The sequence below is a fragment of the Orbicella franksi genome, chromosome 8, assembly GCF_964199315.1.
Source record: "Orbicella franksi chromosome 8, jaOrbFran1.1, whole genome shotgun sequence".
Classification (NCBI taxonomy): Eukaryota; Metazoa; Cnidaria; class Anthozoa; order Scleractinia; family Merulinidae; genus Orbicella; species Orbicella franksi.
In genome coordinates, this window is record NC_138152.1 from 23,603,923 (window position 1) to 23,622,643 (window position 18,721).

An 18,721-nucleotide genomic window follows, 5' to 3' on the forward strand; every position below is an offset into this window, starting at 1 on the left:
ATGAATTTTGTCATAACATTGTCAAAGTAGCTGTGGATTTACGAGGCGATAGCCGAGTGGATCCACAGACTACTTTGACAATGTTATGACGAAATTCATTGTCAGTAACAGGACAGACGCATAAGAAACTGACGTCAATTTGTTTTTTATGATTTAAAACAAATTGTCAAATTGTCTGCTGTCGCTCGTTGGGGCCTCGCATAATCTGTCTGCATATTGGCAATGAAAATTAGCCAATGAGCACACGGGAATTCCTGCAGTTACCATAAAATATCTGTTTAATGCAGGATCTATAATCTCTGAATATTGCTGATGTATGTTTCTAGATGGTAGTCTGTCATGGTCCTGCCGCCCAAGCCAGTGTAATTCTGAGTGTTGCAGCCAAGAACATTCGCCATTTCCACATCCCCCATAATACACCTTGTTTGCCCCCGAGAATTTTGCATAAGCACTGTCTTCAGTTTCTCTTGGGACGACTGTAATACCCAGAAGAATTGGGAAACAAAGGTTATGCAGAATTTTGGGGGGCAAACAAGATGTATTATGAGGGATGTGGAAATGGCAAATAACAGAAAATGCCAACTAGGCTTGTTCTGAAGTTAGAGCTGAGTCAATAGTAGAGAATCAAATGTAGTTCAGATAGCTATATTTTTTCAAAAAATATTGATAATTGCATTACCCGGTATATTCGTCATCCTGATTATTTACAATATACATGTAGAACACTGGTACTTTAAAATAGTTTTAAACTTTTAAATTATTTTTAGGTACAAAGGTAGTGTTCTAGAGGTATTTAAAAGGGGTCTGGCTAGGCCAGTCTTGCTAAGTTGTCAATCACCAGTGTTAACTACATGTCCAAACAATACTACTCCTAACTGGTGACAAATAACTCTAGAATCTGCTGCTTCTTTTGAATTTGAGGCAAGTCTAGTTAATTATGGCATGCCAGAGTCTTTGACGTGTACCAGAAAGTTACATGTATGTGAAATGTAGGAATTATCATCCAACTATTAATAAGATCATGGTTGTTTTGCATGGATATAAAGGTACAAAGTACAGTCACTAGGTCACACTTTTAAATTTAGGCTACAAAAAGTTGGGTTTCATCTTAGGATTAATATAATTTAAATAACCTTGTGCAATGAAATTAAGAAATCAGTCTGACAGGAAACAGAGGGTCATGAAATGTGACTAGAAAGAATGATTTTAAAAGTCACTATGCTGGAACTACACTTTACAACCACCTTGCCAATATTACCAGCTCATTATCACTACCACTTCCAAAAAAATGCTTAATTGACCATTTTCTTAATACAAGTACACATTTGATAAAACCACAATTTTATGGCCCAGAGGTGGTCGTATTATGGGATTCCACTGTACTATCTAACTTCATTCTACATAATAATATAATAAAGTTAAATTAATATGAACTCCATTATGTATATTATGTGACTTATTATAAAATTAAACATCTTGGGCATTTTTGCTCAAATTAATCATTTTTGGCTGTCTGATGTTGGTTGTGCAGTGTTTTTCGAATGAAAACTTTATGAGTGTGCCAATCTAATGAAAATTGTTCAGGAAAGGTTAAAGTAATACTTGACTGTTCCCTTGACTGCAACAGGAAGTGTACGCCATCAGCAAACCTGTGCTTGCACACTGCACTTCTCACTGTCATTTACTTGTAGTACCTAACTCACAGCCAAACTAAGTTTATCAACACAATTCTAACGGAGGAGGGCACTCTGGTATTTTTCCCAGCACAAAACTGTCTGCCCTAAAGGCCTGCATATCTTCGTCACTACAACTTAATGTCACAGGTGCTGCTGTGGTTCTTGTGGTTGCTGTTGTGGTTCTTGTGGAAGGTGTTTCTGACTGTAGGGATGTGGATCCCTGTAGAAGAAACAAAAGTGCTTGAACAAATATGGAATGCCATGTAAACACCACCACATCGAGTACAACATAATGAACTTCATACCAAGTACCATAAATGATCTAATAAATGCCTTGTCTCTAAAGTTTCTAATGAATATCTCCCTCCTTAGGGGTAAAGTTTACATTACATGTCCCCCTCCAATAAACGCCCCGGGTCTAGCACATGCCTCTCACAAAGAAGCACCTCATAAACAAAAGAAACACTCCATAGATTTATTAGTTTCCCCACAGGGAACTTGAACACTACATCAGCAGAGTCGTTTAGAAGGGATCTGAATGAAGCGATGGCAGTTTATATTTCCGAATATTATCTCGTCTGCCACTTTGTAATTATGACGCTCCGATTACGTCTCAAGTTTCTGTTATTGTCGTTAACTATTAACTCTCATCGAGGGGAGAGATTCTCAGGTTTCACAACAGCCGCGTGTTAAAAAGAAAGTTAATAGTAACAACGTTGATCGAAACTTGAGACGTACTCGGAGCATCAGGCAAGATAATAATCCCTTCTAAACGACTCAAAAAGACACCGGAACACAGGTAAATAACAGCACATTTATTTTTACTGCTGATTAATATAGTGTTTGGGATCCCTGTGGTTTCTCACTTGGTTTGCGAATTGCATCTTGTTCAATCTCAAGTTTAAAGTGCGGATACTACTCTAGTATCTTTTGTTTCTGTACTCAATATTTCAGCAACTTTGACCCTGATGACAATGAAGATGTGGATCGATATCAAACTATGAAAGACATCTCTTAGCACCTAGGCTTTGTATTAGCGCAGATTAGATAAGTCTACTACTCACAAACTCTGTTTATCTCTTACACCGTGAGCAAACTACGTGTCTTGTCTGTTTTGTTGACATTGTTGCATGTAACAATAATTGAATGGCTTGGTGCAAGACTGACGTAAGTGACTTTTTCGGGTGAAAAATGATTTTTTTGTTCAAAAGCGCCCGAATTTTTGCGTGTCGTCTTCAATTGAGTAGAAGAGCATAGCCCCGTATATTTTTTTAGCTGGTTTGCGCTTTGTCTTCGGAAAAAAAGAAAGAAACATTAGGACAACGGTGACTTCAAAACAATAATACAGGGCTGCAAAACGAAATGGATGAACATGGGCCTTAGAGAAAGATGAGCCTATAGCTTGACAGTTACAGTAAAGGTAACATAACCCCACGGCTAGCGTTAGACCTAAAAGCAAACCCCAACCCTTGGCCTAGGGTTAGCATTTAGTGTTAGGGTTACCGTTTTAGTGCTAGGGTTTAGGGTTAAGGCTAGGGCTAGGGCTAAGGCTAGGGCTAGGGCTAGGGTTAGGGCTAGGGCTAGGGCTAGGGCTAGAGCTAGGGCTAGGGCTAGGGTTTAGGGTTAAGGCTAGGGCTAGGGCTAGGGTTTAGGGTTAAGGCTAGGGCTAGGGCTAGGGTTTAGGGTTAAGGCTAGGGCTAGGGCTAGGGCTTAGGGTTAGAGTCTCTAAACACTTTGTGGTAGGGTTAGTTGTATTTTGGTGCTAGCCTAGGGAAAATAATAAAACAAGAAAATGCTTCATTTCATAAACACAGCATGCATGATCGGGAATCTAAATAAAGTCAACGACCAGTGTCTATTAGCGGTGGTTACCTATCTTCTGAGAGTGAAACGTTTTGCCATCAGTGAAAACATGAAGCTCGTTTAGAACAAAAAAGAGTTCGGTTTGCATTCTTTCGAAAAAAAAAAGTGAAAATCACTAGCGAAATGCGACATTTCATAGGTGCTACTGCGATGATGTAAAACGTTTTGAAATGCAATGTGCTATAACAGCGATGCTTGCCATTACTTTGACTGCGTGACAAACAACAAATACCTTATAAAACATATTTCGTGAAACGTTTTGCAATCAGTGAAAACATGAAACTCCTTAAGAACTAAAAACAGTTTGCTTTGCATTCTTTCAAAAAACAAAGTGAAAATCACTGGCGAAATGCGGCATTTCATAGGTGCTACTGCGATGTAAAACGTTTTGAAATTCAATGAGCTATAACAGCGCAGCTTGCCATCACTTTGACTGCGTGACGAACAACAAATACCTTATAAAACATATTTCGTGAAATGTTGCCACAAGGAATTAACGCTTGACATTCGAAGAGAGACGATTTTTCCGAATTACAGTACTTGAACGGCTGAGTCAATCTGAAATTGCTCCGTCTCTGCGATAATTAAATACCCTGTATATTTGTGAAAACACTGAACTGAATCTAAACGGGAAAACCGAAAACAAACGGAAAATATATAGCAAAAGGAATGGCATATTTAAAGACAAAAGACTTACACTGTTGTCTCTTTCTCTCGCCATCTTCTAACCTCACAAACGAATCATTCCATTGGGATTCCATGATAATAAAAGCAAGCGATCGAAAGCCGCTAGTCCATAATATGATTGGCGTTTGTTTGCCCCAGTTCCCAAAAGGTCAACTGTCACACTGTAACACAACAATGGTCAACAATCGCGACTTTGGATCAATCATTTCTCTTACATGAAAACATTGGCCATTTATTCCTGGAAAGAATCGGGGCTTAGGGCTATTTTTGTCTAAATGAAGTAATACATTACTTTTCTCAGTGAAAAAAATATCTTTTCCGTCGATTCTGTTTCAATTAATATTCCGTTGGCTGAGCGAAATGTAAGTTTGTCACGTTTTCCATTGCCGACTGAGATCGACTGACAAGACCTATCGAGATGCATTAAAGATTATTATGGGATATCCCTGAGCAACTTCAACACGGCAAGGCCTACGGGCCGACTAAACAGATTTTTTTAGAGTCTAAAAGCACTTCTTTATTTCCAAACGTTCTGCACAGCAACATTTGGCAAATGGGCCACTTCTCGCCATCGACTCATTTTTTGGCATGAGAAGTGCTTTCAAACTCCTCGCCTGGCTTCAGTGTGCCTTCGACCGCTTAGCGATCTTGGAACAGCAACACATCTCGCTTCTTTGAGATATGCTAGTGACTTACGGGTTTCCGGACTTAATGAAGTCCTTTCACCGCCAGGCGGGCGTAAATATGAGTCAAATAAGCGGACTTCATGCAACAGGTGAGGTTTCAACTTGTCTGATCGAAAGCTTGACGTTGTCTTGCGCGCCAAAATAATGCAAACGCAAGCTTACGTCACAACGTAGTTGAAGAAATTCATTTCCAGATCCCGTCTTTCAGCGAGTAAACTTTCCACTTTGTTTTGTACACCAGGCGAAAAAAACAAGGAATACAAACACAGGGCAATGTTTTCCTATTACGTAGGAGACCACATGCAAAAATTTGGGCGCTTTTGAACGAAAAAATCATTTTTCACCCGAAAAAGTCACTTACGTCAGTCTTGCACTAAGCCATTCAATTGTTACACTTAACATGTAAAGTGAATTAAATGCCTCTCTCTAATGAAATGCCTCATATCTATTCAATGCCCCTCCAAGATTTAATAGACACCCCAGGCATTTGGTAGATCATTTAGGGTAAATGTAAAAAGGAACTACTTGAACATGTAATGATGTTATGATACTAGTAGCTGGAAACAAAGAAGGCAGTTCCACATACAAGAACATAAAAGTGCACCTACCATGGTATTGTTCGATGATTGACTTGTAGAGATGATGGTACTATCTTTCTGTACTTGAGTTCCACTGCTAAAAAGCCCACTTGATGTTGTTGGTGAGGATGAACCAAATAGTCCAGGTTTTAATGCAGTTTTTACACCAAACAAACTAGCTGATTGGCCAGAGCTTGTACCAAACAAGCCTCCTGATTGGTTAGTTGCAGTGAAAGTACTCGTAATTCCAGTCATTCCCGTTGTATGCTTGGTTGAGTTGGCATTGTTGCCAAAGACACTTCCTGTAACGCCTGAAACACTGCTCTGTCCAAACACACCTGACTGGTTGTTAGTACTTCCTGTTCCAAACAGACCTGATAGGCTTGAACTGTCTGAAACAGTTGAAAATCCACTAGACTGGAGAAGAGGACTCCCACCTCCAAAGCTTCCTCCCAATCCCCCTTTTGACTGGCCAAAGGACCCACCGCTACCAAACATTCCACCTCCCGTGTTTGTCTGTTGAAAAATGGATGTTCCTGATTCCATGGCTTCTGAGCTCGGGAGTTTGGTCTGTTGCTTGATCTCTTGTTGCTTAGGGAAGTAAAATATACATCATTTGCCAGCCTAGGTTGGTCTGTACATAGTCTAAAACATTTCCCTCAGTCTTGAGTATGGTATGACTTTGTGGTCTTCAGCCTCAAACCATACTCAAGACCCTTCCCTATGAGGACCTCCTGACTAGCAAATAACATCAATTATATATTTCCTGATTGTTCAACAAATGTTTTCTGTCCACACTATCCCTTGAGGTCAAGGGGAAACAAAACTCACTATTTCCCCACAGGGCCAGTCATTAAGTGTTGTGTCATACCTCCCACCTCAAACATAGAAAAAAGAACTGTGAAAAAATTGTTTGCTTGATGCTGGCTGGCACAAAAACTTTGCTGCGTTTTCAAGGTGCACGACATGACCATGTACGGGTCAAAAGTTCAAGTTGTTGTTTCTCTACGGAGCTAGTGAGTTTTGACCAACAACACGTGACATATTCTCCTCCAATCAGATTTGAGTTGGTAGGCCAATACTCCATCATGAACGCTAAAGCAAGAAATTCAAGAGTAAGGCCACTAAAAAGTAAATTATCAATGAATGAATGAAAATTCCGAAGAAAATCTAGGCTTGTAATAACTCGTGGCAGTTTAGGAGAACTCAAAAAAGCTGCAAAAACACTCAATTATTTTATGAGTGATAGTTGACGGGGGTGCGGCCTAAGTCAACTATCATGTAGAGAAATCTAGAACGAATAATCTATAATTCTAAATTATTGTTTTAGTACATAAATCTTACTATTCATTCAAAACTTTATCTATTAAAATCCTCTTCACAGATACTTTAAAAATGCAAAGTTGCAGACACCATTTTGCAAACAACCACACGCTGCTAGGCTACTCACTGCCTACAACAGAATAGGCAGTGAGTAGCGAAGCCAATCAGAAAATGGCATTTGTTATGAAACGCTAGGTAGACTTATCCTGAAACTTGATAGAAACACGGGCAACGTTTTATGACAATTAAAAAGTTAAAGTTAAAAAGCAATGATGTTTTGACTGTTGGACGGTCATTTTCAAGTTGAAAAGTAAAATTTTTTATATGTTCAAATATATACAATCGATTATAAGAATGCTAATGAGACACTGACTAAAACTCTAAAATATTTACATAGAAACAATACAAGAAAATTGCGGCATGAATGATAAAAAACGCTAAAGCAATAGAAACGATTTAAAAAATGAAATAATTAATAAGTAAATAGCTTCATGCGGATCGAGTCACTCTGTTTGTTAAGTTTTGGTTGAAGTTTACAAATAAAAAGAATTTCAAAAATCAAACAGTCAAGTTTACTCTGACATTTTTTCAAAATTCCGAAATTGCTTCCAGTGGTCTCTGGATCCTTTCTGTGCTCATCCTTTATGTGGTTGCTGATTGTTGATTGTGGGTTGCCGATTGTTGTTGCAGGCGAGCAAAAAACCATTTTAAGACGTTCACATTCTTGATGGAAGAACTGCCAATTCAAGGAGAGTTTGAATGCACGGTTTAACATTGTCTTCAGTAGAGAATGTTTCTACCTTACGTCAGCATGGCTTTGGTAATGCAGTAAAAGCTCACTATTGGTCAGTTTCACATGGACCTTTGTATATATTACGAAGGTCTACATGAAACTGACCAATACTGGGCTTTTAGGATCCAGAGACCATTGAAAGCAATTTCGGGATTTTGAAAAAATATCAGAGTAAACTTGACTGTTTAGTTTTTGAAATGCTTTTTATTTGTAAACTTCAACCAAAACTGAACAGAGTGACTCGATCTGCGCAAAGCTATTTACTTAATTATTTAATTTTTTAAATCATTTCTACCGCCTTAGCGTTTTTTATTATTCATGCCGCAATTTTCTTCTATTGTTTCTATGTGAATATTTTAGAGTTTTAGTCAGTGTCTCAATAGCATTCTTATTATCAATTGTATATATTTGAGTGCATACAAAAATGTTACTTTTCAACTTGAAAATGACCGTCGAACGGTGGAAACGTCGTTGCTTTTTAACATTAAATTTTCTAGTGAAATCCGTTTCTAAAAATTTGTTGATTCGAATGTTTTATTAATGACATTAAATAATTTTTTGTCAACTCCTTAAATACTACAAGACTAGACAGTATAAAACCTTCATCCCATTTGTATCTTTCGCACATATTTGCTTCCCTAAAGCTCAATTTAATTTTACTAACTTACAATCTGGGCGACTGACATCTGGCTCAACTGAAGTCTTCTTTGCTGATTCACACTTATAAGATCTTTTAGTCCTTGTTGCTGTAAAAAAGAGAATACAACTTATAAGGACCAGTATGTCAAATTGCTAAAATGGGTTTATTTCTTTGAGCTGTTTTAAAATGAGTGTCAAAAGTAAAAAGGTAATTAGTTTGGTTTTGGTTTTTAGGTCCAGGATTGAACAGTAATGAGATTCAAATTCCTTATGTAAATATGGTAAGCATCACAAAGTGTCCTCATTGTTGAAAAGTCACCAAAACACACACAATTCTGTGAAATATGAAGTAATATGAAAATGTCAAATAACCCTGCCAAATATGAAGTACTAATTAAACAATACTTGCATTCAATCCTGGACTCAAGTGTGGTTTTGGATTTACGATACTCAGTTGAAAATTTCTTTGTAGGTACGTATAAATTATTATAAACTATAATTGCAGTTATCAGAATGAGTGGAATCAAAATGCACATCTTATTGGTAATGTAATCGAGAGCCGTAAAACGGTAAAATCAAACCAATTACTTACCAATTAGACTACTCAGCCAATCTCAAACTGTAGTAAAACCAAAACCAAAACTAAAGGAATTAACTGATTACTTTTGCCACTCAATAGGCCCTTTGCATGATCCGGTCACATGGTGCGGAATAAATTATGCTGGGACGCAAGTGACACAGTGGGACTTCCAAAACAAAGGAACTCGTACCAGTCTGGCCCGACTTTCCTTTGTTTTAGAAGTCCCACTGTGTCACTTGCATCCCAGCATAATTTATTCCGTACCATGTGACCGGATCGTGCAAAGGGCCTATTGAAAACTGTTCTAAGGTCAATGTAAAATAGAAGCATCATTGATATGAATTATTAGTCAATAATTGTATATCAGAAACCAACCCTAATACTTACATAAGTATCCCCCTTTCCTTCAGCATTGGCTTTGTATGCCTCAAGACGGATTTCTTCAGCTGAGAAATCCAGCAAACCTGCAGCCACATAAATATAAATAAATATTAAATAAATAAATAAACAACAAATAAACAAACAAATAAACAAAAAATATATAAATAACTGGAAAAATACAAACTCAGATCAGTTATATGCAAATTTCTGGGATATACATGCATGTCGTCCAAAATAAATTATGTGACAGGTAATTTATTGATTTAGTATAAGGTACCTGAGTGTATATGCCAAATTGGTTATTAAGCTTGTCATGTTTTTCAATGTGCATGTTTGCATAAAATTTATTTAATACCAAATTATTATTGTTTCAAAGATTTAAAAGTTTCAGAAACATGCTGTTCCTTCAGAGAGGTCAAATCAAAGATTTACTTCTCTGAACAAAGTTTCTTTGTAGCCTGGACAATCAAACAAAGGTTTAATCTACATGTAAATGTATCTGATGGATGAAGAAGCACTTTATAGGCAAAACTCGCCTTGCAAACAGGGTTCTTCCTTTGTGTACGCGTAACATGACAATGGCCACTGGCTAGAGTTTCCCCAAATTTCCATGTCATTTTCTATTGTTTTTCTGTTGGGATACAAAACAATTTAATCTAAACAAAAAAGCATGGTTAACCATATACTGTACCAACCAGCTTTTCATTAGTCAAGTGTTTGAGACTTTTTTTTTCAATTCTCTGAAGATGTTTTTACTGATAATTTCTCATTATTAAATTATTATTATTATTTTTTTTACACACATGTGCAGGTAACTGAGATTTTATGAATAAAGAGATTTGTTAAGATGGATTCTGCTAAAACTTCAAGAAATAAGTGCAAAAATTATTTACTAAAAATCTACTCATAGCATGGTAACTTTTTGAATATTATTTAAAACTTCTCACTGTAATTCATTTCTCTAGGTGTCCCTGTGATTAAATCCCCAAGCATTCTCGAGAAAGTTAATGTCAAACCTCATGAGAATGCTTGATGCGTGTGTTATTGTGTTTTCAACTAACCCAACACATCTGTTTTAATTGAAATATTGATAACTTCAAGTTCAATTTTCTCTTGCAAGGTCAGCTTTAGACCTTAACTCTCGATGAGTTCTTCTTACCTTTATTCAAAATATTACCATGGTATGAGGTTTTTTTGGTAACTTCATTTTTGCCATTATTGCTCGAATGTTCTGCGGAAATCATCTTAAAATCTAGCTTAATAAAAAATCTTGAAAAAAAGATAAATAAGTAGTATGCACACCTATAGCTTGGACGGCAACTAAAAAGTAAATGATATAAATATACTGTACTAGCAATAGCATTTTAGAAGTTTCTGTCCAAGCCCTAAGCGTGCACACCAATTTGTACTCAACTCAGTTGCGTACAAAATTGGTACATGTACTGTATATGCATGCTATAATTGTTAGTAGTACTGTAGTGCAGTTACTTTTTAGTATAACCATCCAAGCCATAGGCATGCATGAACTGAGAAATTTGGATAAATTAATAAATAATGAAGTCTGACATTTGCACTATGTTTGGTGTAGACATGTATGCATTTGCATTGTGTCATCAGTTTAAGTATGTTTGCTGTACTTGATTTGAGATACTGTCTGCTCACTGTCTGAAGCATTTGAATGTAGACCACCAAATTTGTCCCTAGAACCAGTGGATAAAGCTTCAAAACGATTCTGCAAGGAGGCAAACTCAAATTAAATAGACATAAATACATGATAACAATCCACATTGTCTGTAAATGTAAGATGTATTTCATGCTTGAGTAAAATTAATAGAAAAAATTATGAGCACTTCATTAGGCTTACCAAACATTAATGAAAACCGAGTGAGTAAGCATGAGTATAACTTCAATTTCAATTTACTTGTTTGTTAATGCACACCAAAAACAGTAATTAGTGTCGACTGATTCCAAGTCAGCGGTTTTTCATTTGAGTGTTGTAAAACCAAACCAAACCAATTACTAACCAATTAGACTACTCAGCCATTCTCAAATTGTAGTAAATCCCACACAAAAACCAAGGTAAATTTGCCTGATTAATTTGAAATTCAGTTGAAAATTGCTCTATCACACACCAGGTAAGTGTAGTTTGTTTTGCCAACACTCGTCCACTGGATGGTGATTTTTTTTTATCTGGTAGATGGCATTATACATGTACACTCTGAACAGCTGCACATCCCATTAACAGCCCATGTTAAACGGTAGTTAATTTTCCCGTGGAGGATTAATCATGAGGTGTAATACTGAACAGTGAAGCTGTCTGTGTTATACCTGACTGTTATGATAGGTTGACCTGTTCCACTGCCCACTCCTACCAAATGCTGACCGCTGCTGCTGACCAAAACCACCACCACCTGTATTAAAAAAGCAAACAAGTTCGAGAATCTAGAAATAAGTTTTAATCATTTATCATGTCCCTAACTGGAGAGGAAAAATGTGGTCATTTAAAAAAAGAAAAAAAAAACATACGATTTTTTATAGGGGGAGGGGGAAAGGAGAAGGGGGGAGGGTTGGGAGAATTTAAGACAGTTATGTAAGCCTGAGACGTAGTCGAGGGTTTGGATAACTCTCGAGAATTGTCCCATCCCCCTTGTGTTTGGATAAGGCTATGTAAATATGGAAAAAGTCCTATATTGTCTTCATAAACTTCATTAATTTTTTTTGTCAAAACCTGTGTTTACATACTCTAACCTAAACACACCTATCAACCATACTATCTTAAATATTAAATATAATTTATGGTAATGTATCGCATGCAACTCATGGCTAATGCAGTCCAGGTCTTCTTGTTCTTCTTGTTCTTCTTTATCATATCTTTTTCAAACGAATACAGCCACAGCAAAGAAACAAGCAAACAAACATAATACATTGTAATTCTGTCTCAAAATTCCACAAGATGCATGACTCAAGCCCAGAGCCATTTATAGCAGTTAAATCACCACTGCACAACATTTGTGACGGCATGGTTTAAGGTAATTTCTGTTATACAATAATTAAGTGAATATAAATTTATATCAAATTACCTCCTCCACCGCTAGGATGTTCATTCCAGCATTTATCACCAAATCGACAGTATCCTTTCAAAAAATGTTGGCAGACTGTTTTCTTCTTAGCTTTAAGAAAAAGATCAACAAATCAAATTACAATTTTAGCTTGGATATCTACAGTATGTCCAGTTTATCTCTCATAAAGGAAAAAAATTAAAATAAATGATAACCTCATTTGTAATTTTTTCGTTTGGTTGTCAAGAATTCCTTTTTTAACTATACCTAAATTTGATACTTGGGTCATGCTTGTTTGTTTTCTGTTGAAACAGTTTTTATTCTCAGTCTGTGTTTCATACCCAGTGTACAGGCTGCATTAATTTTGTACCCACTGTGTGCAGTCTGCATTTTGTACTGAGCAGAAGCTTTATGCATGCACCTGATTTACAGTGAAGTCAAATTTGGTGGAAATGAGATCAGTCAGTATAAAATGAAAACTGTGGGCTGCAGAATGCAGACTGACTGCAGACCGGGCGTAAAATGAAGACCGATGAGAAATCTAGACTATAGAGCAGGGGTAAAGATGTTTTAAGTATATATCCTGTAATTTCCATTATCGAGTGCTAACTGTAAATAGGATTATTCAGACAGTCGGTGCAAAATGCAGACTGCGGACTGGGGTAAAATATAGACTGCAGATTGCAGACTTTTTAGGCATATATCATGCTATTTCAATCCATCACTGAGTGCTAACTGTAAACATGCCAGGGTTATTCAGGCTAAACATAGGGCAAGTCTGCACTTGGGTTAGCCTGAATACCACTCCAGTTAGCCTGATTATCACTCAGGTTAGCCCATTGAATATCACTCAGGTTAGTCTGATAAGGCTCCGGTTTGCCTGTTGAATTGCGGTCGTTTCACCCGATGGCCCATTCGCCCGAAGACGTTTCGCCCGATCTCAGAGTCGATTCGTCCGAAAAAAAAGTCGATTCACCCGGACTAAGAGTCGATTTGCCTGGACTAATAAAATCCTGGATAATCCTTATGTTTTGTTGGCTTAACTTATCAAACATAAAGCATTTAACGTGTCCTAATCTTTGGCGATGCCAGTTAACCGTTGAGTTCAATTTGTCACGTGTTTATTGTAAACGAACGCTGCCCATGGATATTTATCACGCCCCCAATAGACACTTCGTTTCTTGCAAACAAATTCTTTCCATAGATACATCCGTTATTTGTTTTCCCTTTTTGGCGTCTGTAGTATACATTAAGCTGAATCATTCATATAGGTTAGGATACTATCATGTAAATAGGATTTTTAAATCATATCCAATAAAATATGGTGTTACTTAAATCATAGCATGGTTTCTTACATTTTTAGTAGACATTTGCATATTGCAATCGATAACGCAATATGGTAGAATGTGATCGTGAAAAGTTCTGATAAACATATCCAAAATAAGACGGTTAAATATACTACAAACAACAAAAGGGAATACAAATAACGTATCTATGGACAGAGTTTGTTTGCAAGAAACGCGTGATAAGTCGAAGTGTCTGGCGTGAAAAATAGATGTATCCATGGGCAGCGTTTGTTTACAATAAACGCTAAATTGAACTTAACAATTTACTGGCAGCGCCAAAGATTAGGAAACGTTAAATGCTATATGTTTGATTAAGTTAAGCCAACAAAACATACTTGATTAACCTGGATTTTATTAGTCCGGGCGAATCGACTCTTAGTCCGGGCGAATCGACTCTTGGTCCGGGCAAATCGACTTTTTCTTCGGGCGAATCGACTCAGAAATCGGGCGAAACGTCTTCGAGCGAATGGGTCATCGGGCGAAACGACCTGATACCTGCCTGTTTGCGGTTATCTCCCAATTGGAAATGGTAGCACGATTAAGTTAAAAAGTCTACAGTCTTAATTTTACTCCCCTACTGCAGTCTGCAGTCTGCGTTTTTCATTGACCCGAAATGAGATCTAGCCACAAGTAATCACAAATTCAAATAAAAAGACATTTTCCACCTATTTGTAAATTAGCTTTATGGTCTTTATGCGATTCTAAAACGCGCAAAGACAACACAAAGTGAAACCGATATCTACAGGTAAGCTTGATGACATTTCATTGTGCTGGCTTTTTAGCCATTCATACACATAAAGAAACTAACCCGTGGGATGCTCATCGCGGCACCTATCTCCAAACCGACAGTTACCTTTCAAAAAAAACTGACAAACAACCATAATGGGCTTCTACACGGAAGCGACGGCAGCCATTTTGTATCGCCGCTGACCTAGGGGAATCTCACAGGCGGCCAGGCCAGTACACGCTTTTTACCAGGCTTCCTCGACTTTTTCAGCCTGCGAGGCTCTCATCGTTGGTGGCACGAGAAAACGATCCGCAGACAAATAGAAGGGAGAGTCAGCTCTTGCCGCAACCATCCGGTTGCCCATTTTCAGTTGTTGTGAGTAGGTTTGGATATTGTCGATCGACGTGAATCTTTGGGGGATCAAACTACGAAGTTGTAGTTAAAGAACAAGGAGATATTATTGACCAGGAAGAAATTAAAATGATCAATTCGACAGATCTGTGGAAGGAAGCAAATTTGGCATATCTTAGTAGAACATTCTGTTTTCTGTTGACGTCAATGTGCTATTTAATAGCATTCGAAGCATTTACGATGGTTTCAGTAGGAGACAAGTGTTTATTACAATCTTGGATGGGTAAAGGATGCAACTTTGCTCGCGTTTTCGTGTTTTGTGTATACCATACGGCTCATAGATGAGCCAACCAAAATTCGCGTCAATAATAGTGCATTAAGGTAATGGTTATGGTGAATCTTTAGTTAATGCCCAGTTCAGACTCCAAACTTTTCATGAGCCGAACTTAATTCGAATTTGGACCGACCCAAATTATCAAAAGTACGCCTGTTAATTCAGACGTCCAACTTAATTCACCGAACTTAAAAGGTCAGCGGTTTTTAGGTAAGGTGTATGCATTAGGTTCGGCACATAAAAAATTCGACGTCTGTATCAAAGCCGTTCCAAAGCCGAAATTCCCGGCTGAACTAGGCGGGAAGAACGGCTGAGGCGTTCCAAATTCAAATAGCCGTTCTTAACTGATTCAGACGCCGAACTTTTCATGTACTTAATTCAACGTATTAGGATCGGCTCATGAAGAGTTCGGCGTCTGAACTGGGCCTAGGAGGTTTAGAGTGCGTTTTGAATTCGCGTAAAAGCGCGTTAAGTGAACGCATTAGCACGTATGGGATTGTTATTGTTCACAGCTTTTGTTGCTTTGTGAGAGGAAGTTAACGAACTTTTCTAAAGACAACATACGGTACCCAGTGGCAAGTGTTCGACTTTCCCGCGCTTCTGCCAGGCTTGGCAGCATAGGAGCTGGATAAACAATGTCAAAAAATCTCTGCAACCGTACAGACTCGTAGCTTACCACAAACAAGAGAGAAGTCTTCAAAAAAAAAAAAGAAAGAAAGAAAGATTTATCCGATGTGACAGATTACTGAGTCGTGGTTGGTGTGGAGTTAGCAAGGTTTACTCCATATTGAACGGTCTGGGTCCGGATATCACATAACAACATGTACGAATAACTTGCATCTCGATTTATAAAATTTTTGTAATATAAGTGCTGCTGTGATTGTTTGGTTGTGATTTCTTTGCATCAGCAACGGCCACCTTTATAACTACTACCTATCTGTCAACGACCGTTTTTATAACGGCTACCTCCCTTTTATATATAACCACTTCTCTATAACAACCACCTCTGTTAAGGGGGGCATAAAATCACTCTAAAAAACGTTTGTTCAACTCAATTTCTTGAAGTTTTTAGTATGTTTAGAGACTAAGCAAGCGCTAAATGCTTTCGGTTTTAAAACGTTCGGATTGAAAGACGAGGGACAAATTCCTTAAAATTTATTCGGAATTGATTAATTGATTGTGGACTGCTTTCTATTAGTGCGTATTTTTATTCCATTTTCCTTAGTGGTTGGGATTTTTTCCACATTCATTATGCTAAAAGGGATAGTGATTAACTCAGGGGACCAGTTCCTGGGGATTTCCTTCTTTGAGGTCACGGGTAACCGCAAAATCTCATTGTGTAAACTGAAAGTATAAAATGCCGATAGCAATGGAACACAAAGCACTGAAAGGTCTCCGATGTGAAATAGCCAGTAGTGGCAAGGATGGGAGCTCGTATTAATGTTGCAAAAGATCGAAAACGATTTAATGTTGACCAAGCTGGTGGTTTTGGTCCATCATTTACCGTCAAGACAAGTCTTATGTCCGTGCGCTTATGTCGCGCACAATTTATCCCCCCTGTGGAAGCGAAATGCACTCTGGGAGTTCCTTTGCTGGTTTCCTTTGCTGTTTGTAGGTTCAGCGGAGTGCTTTTAATTGTAGCTTTTAAAAGAAGATTTAGGGGTGGATTTTGGTTTAAACAGTATCGGATAAATTTGCGTTCACGGGCAAACTCATAATAAGAACATATCCTCCATACATACAGGTTTAGATAGACAAGTAAGTCGCACAGGCGATAGGTGAAGGCTTTGCGGCTTTCCTTTGCTGTTTGTAGGATCAGCAGACTGCTTTTAATTGATATGACAAGTATACAGTTAAAACAACAAATTAATTTCCGGTGAGGTAATTAGTGTTGCCAATTATTTTTAAAGATAAGGTGTCGATTTCAAAGAGAGTAACATTTCTTTGCGGGTTTCCTTTGCGGCTTTCCTTTGTTGTTTGTAGGATCAGCGGAGTGCTTTTAATTTCAGCTTTTAAACGAAGATTTGGGGGTTGATTTTGGTTTATACAGTGTCGGATAAATTTGCGCTCACTGGCAAACTCGTAATAAGAACATATCGTCCATACACACAAATTTAGATAGACAAGCAAGTCGCGCACGCGATAGCTGAAGGGTCTACATAAAATTTACGGATTGGTAGCGTAGTTGTACTTTTGCCAGTCTTGAAGTGAATTGAATGAGCATTCTATGAACACTGAAATATACAGTTTACAGTAGTGACAATGAAGTCAGGGTACGATTCATTTGCAGTTTTCAGTTTTTTATGAAGTTTTCAGTGGAAATGTGCTGTTTTATATTTTCCGTCAACGAAAGAGTGGTTGTGATTAAACAATCGATAATCGTTTTGTCAGGGTAAAGACAATACGAATGTTCATTGATGACAAGTATAAGGTTAACAACAAATTAATTTTCGGTGAGGTAATTAGCGTTGCCAAATATCTTTAAAGATAGCAAGGTGTCGAATTCAGAGAGAGAAACTTGTACTTTGCGGCTTTCCTTTGCTGTTTGTAGGATCAGCGGAGTGCTTTTAATTTCAGCTTTTAAACGAGGATTTGGGGGTGGATTTTGGTTTATATAGTGTCGGATAAATTTGCGCTCACGGGCAAACTCATAATAACATATCTTCGATACATACAATTTTAGATAGAGAAGCGGGTCGCACGCGCGATATGACAAGTCAAGAAAAAATGATTTTCTCTTCGACAAGTATACGGTTGAAACAACAAATTAATTTCCGGTGAGATAATTAGCTTTGCCAAATATCTTTAAAGATAATAAGGTGTTGATTTCAGAGAGAAGACCTTTTCAGCGGAGTGCTATTTATTTGGGTTGGTACATTTCGCTGATCCTTAGAACATGGACTGACAAGATGGACCTGGTACATGAACTACTTGAATGAACCACCAATGGACTACCCTAAATGTAAACCCCTAAAATTTCTAACTCAAAAGTTTGAGAATCAGTTTGTCTGCTCATGCTCCAATCTTCTAGGAACAATTTTCAAACGTCATCGCTTCTGTATGCTTTACGTGCCGTTTATTCATCAAAGTTGAATATTCGGTCGTTCGTCGACACAACGATCGATTTCTTGATCAAGAGAGAGAGTCTTCGCGCACGCTGAGCCGGGTTGACAAGCGCATCTGTAGCGTAGTCTAAACGAGACCAAACGATGATAACACAACGGTTTAAATAAAGCTCATAAAAGCCCGCCATTACTAGCCGTAATACGACAACAACAACTACATCTGGGATACATCTCATTTTACTGCGCAAGCCCGAAGGGCCTATGACATCATAACATCGTTACAGTATCTTTTTGTGGAAAGATGGCGGGTGCATCGCATTTTGCGTCCTATGTTCGTCCATCAAGAGATGAAAGTTCATTTGATGTTTATCCAGCCCATGGTTCTGGTCCACAGTTTACCGTCAAGACGCTCCACATCTCATGCAAATCTGACAGGTATCGCGGAAGTGAACACAAGTACGGTGGAATCATTATTTACGCGCGCAACGGTGAAACAGATTGGCATACTGCAAACAACACTCACTGCAAGAGTGGATATGTGGTAATCACGCGAACTGACAACAAGGAATTTAAAGAGAAACAAAAGATGTCGCGCGAGAGGGGCAAAGTACACGGCACCATTTACAGAAACGC

General features: G+C 37.9%; 2 protein-coding genes across 2 annotated transcripts in view; one reads left to right on the top strand and one right to left on the bottom strand.

Annotated features, from left to right (window-relative positions):
• Positions 1 to 770: 770 nt before the first annotated feature.
• On the bottom strand, positions 771 to 14,911 carry LOC145495441 (uncharacterized). Its single transcript, XM_081475056.1, has 9 exons — positions 14,420 to 14,911; positions 12,287 to 12,376; positions 11,535 to 11,617; positions 10,844 to 10,938; positions 9,743 to 9,837; positions 9,213 to 9,289; positions 8,275 to 8,352; positions 5,521 to 6,081; positions 771 to 1,896 (listed from the first exon to the last, which is right to left on the bottom strand). The coding sequence occupies exons 1-9, from the start codon at positions 14,490 to 14,492 to the stop codon at positions 1,720 to 1,722; spliced, it is 1,329 nt and encodes a 442-aa protein (XP_081331182.1). The 5' UTR covers positions 14,493 to 14,911; the 3' UTR covers positions 771 to 1,719.
• A 3,022-nt stretch (positions 14,912 to 17,933) lies between these two features.
• The window catches only part of LOC145495044 (uncharacterized), a 2,268-nt gene continuing 1,480 nt past the window's right edge, over positions 17,934 to 18,721 (top strand). The window contains exon 1 of the mRNA XM_081474622.1: positions 17,934 to 18,721. This exon is cut by the window's right edge and continues 1,480 nt beyond it. Within this exon, the coding sequence (XP_081330748.1) occupies positions 18,390 to 18,721 (332 nt within the window). The 5' untranslated portion in view covers positions 17,934 to 18,389.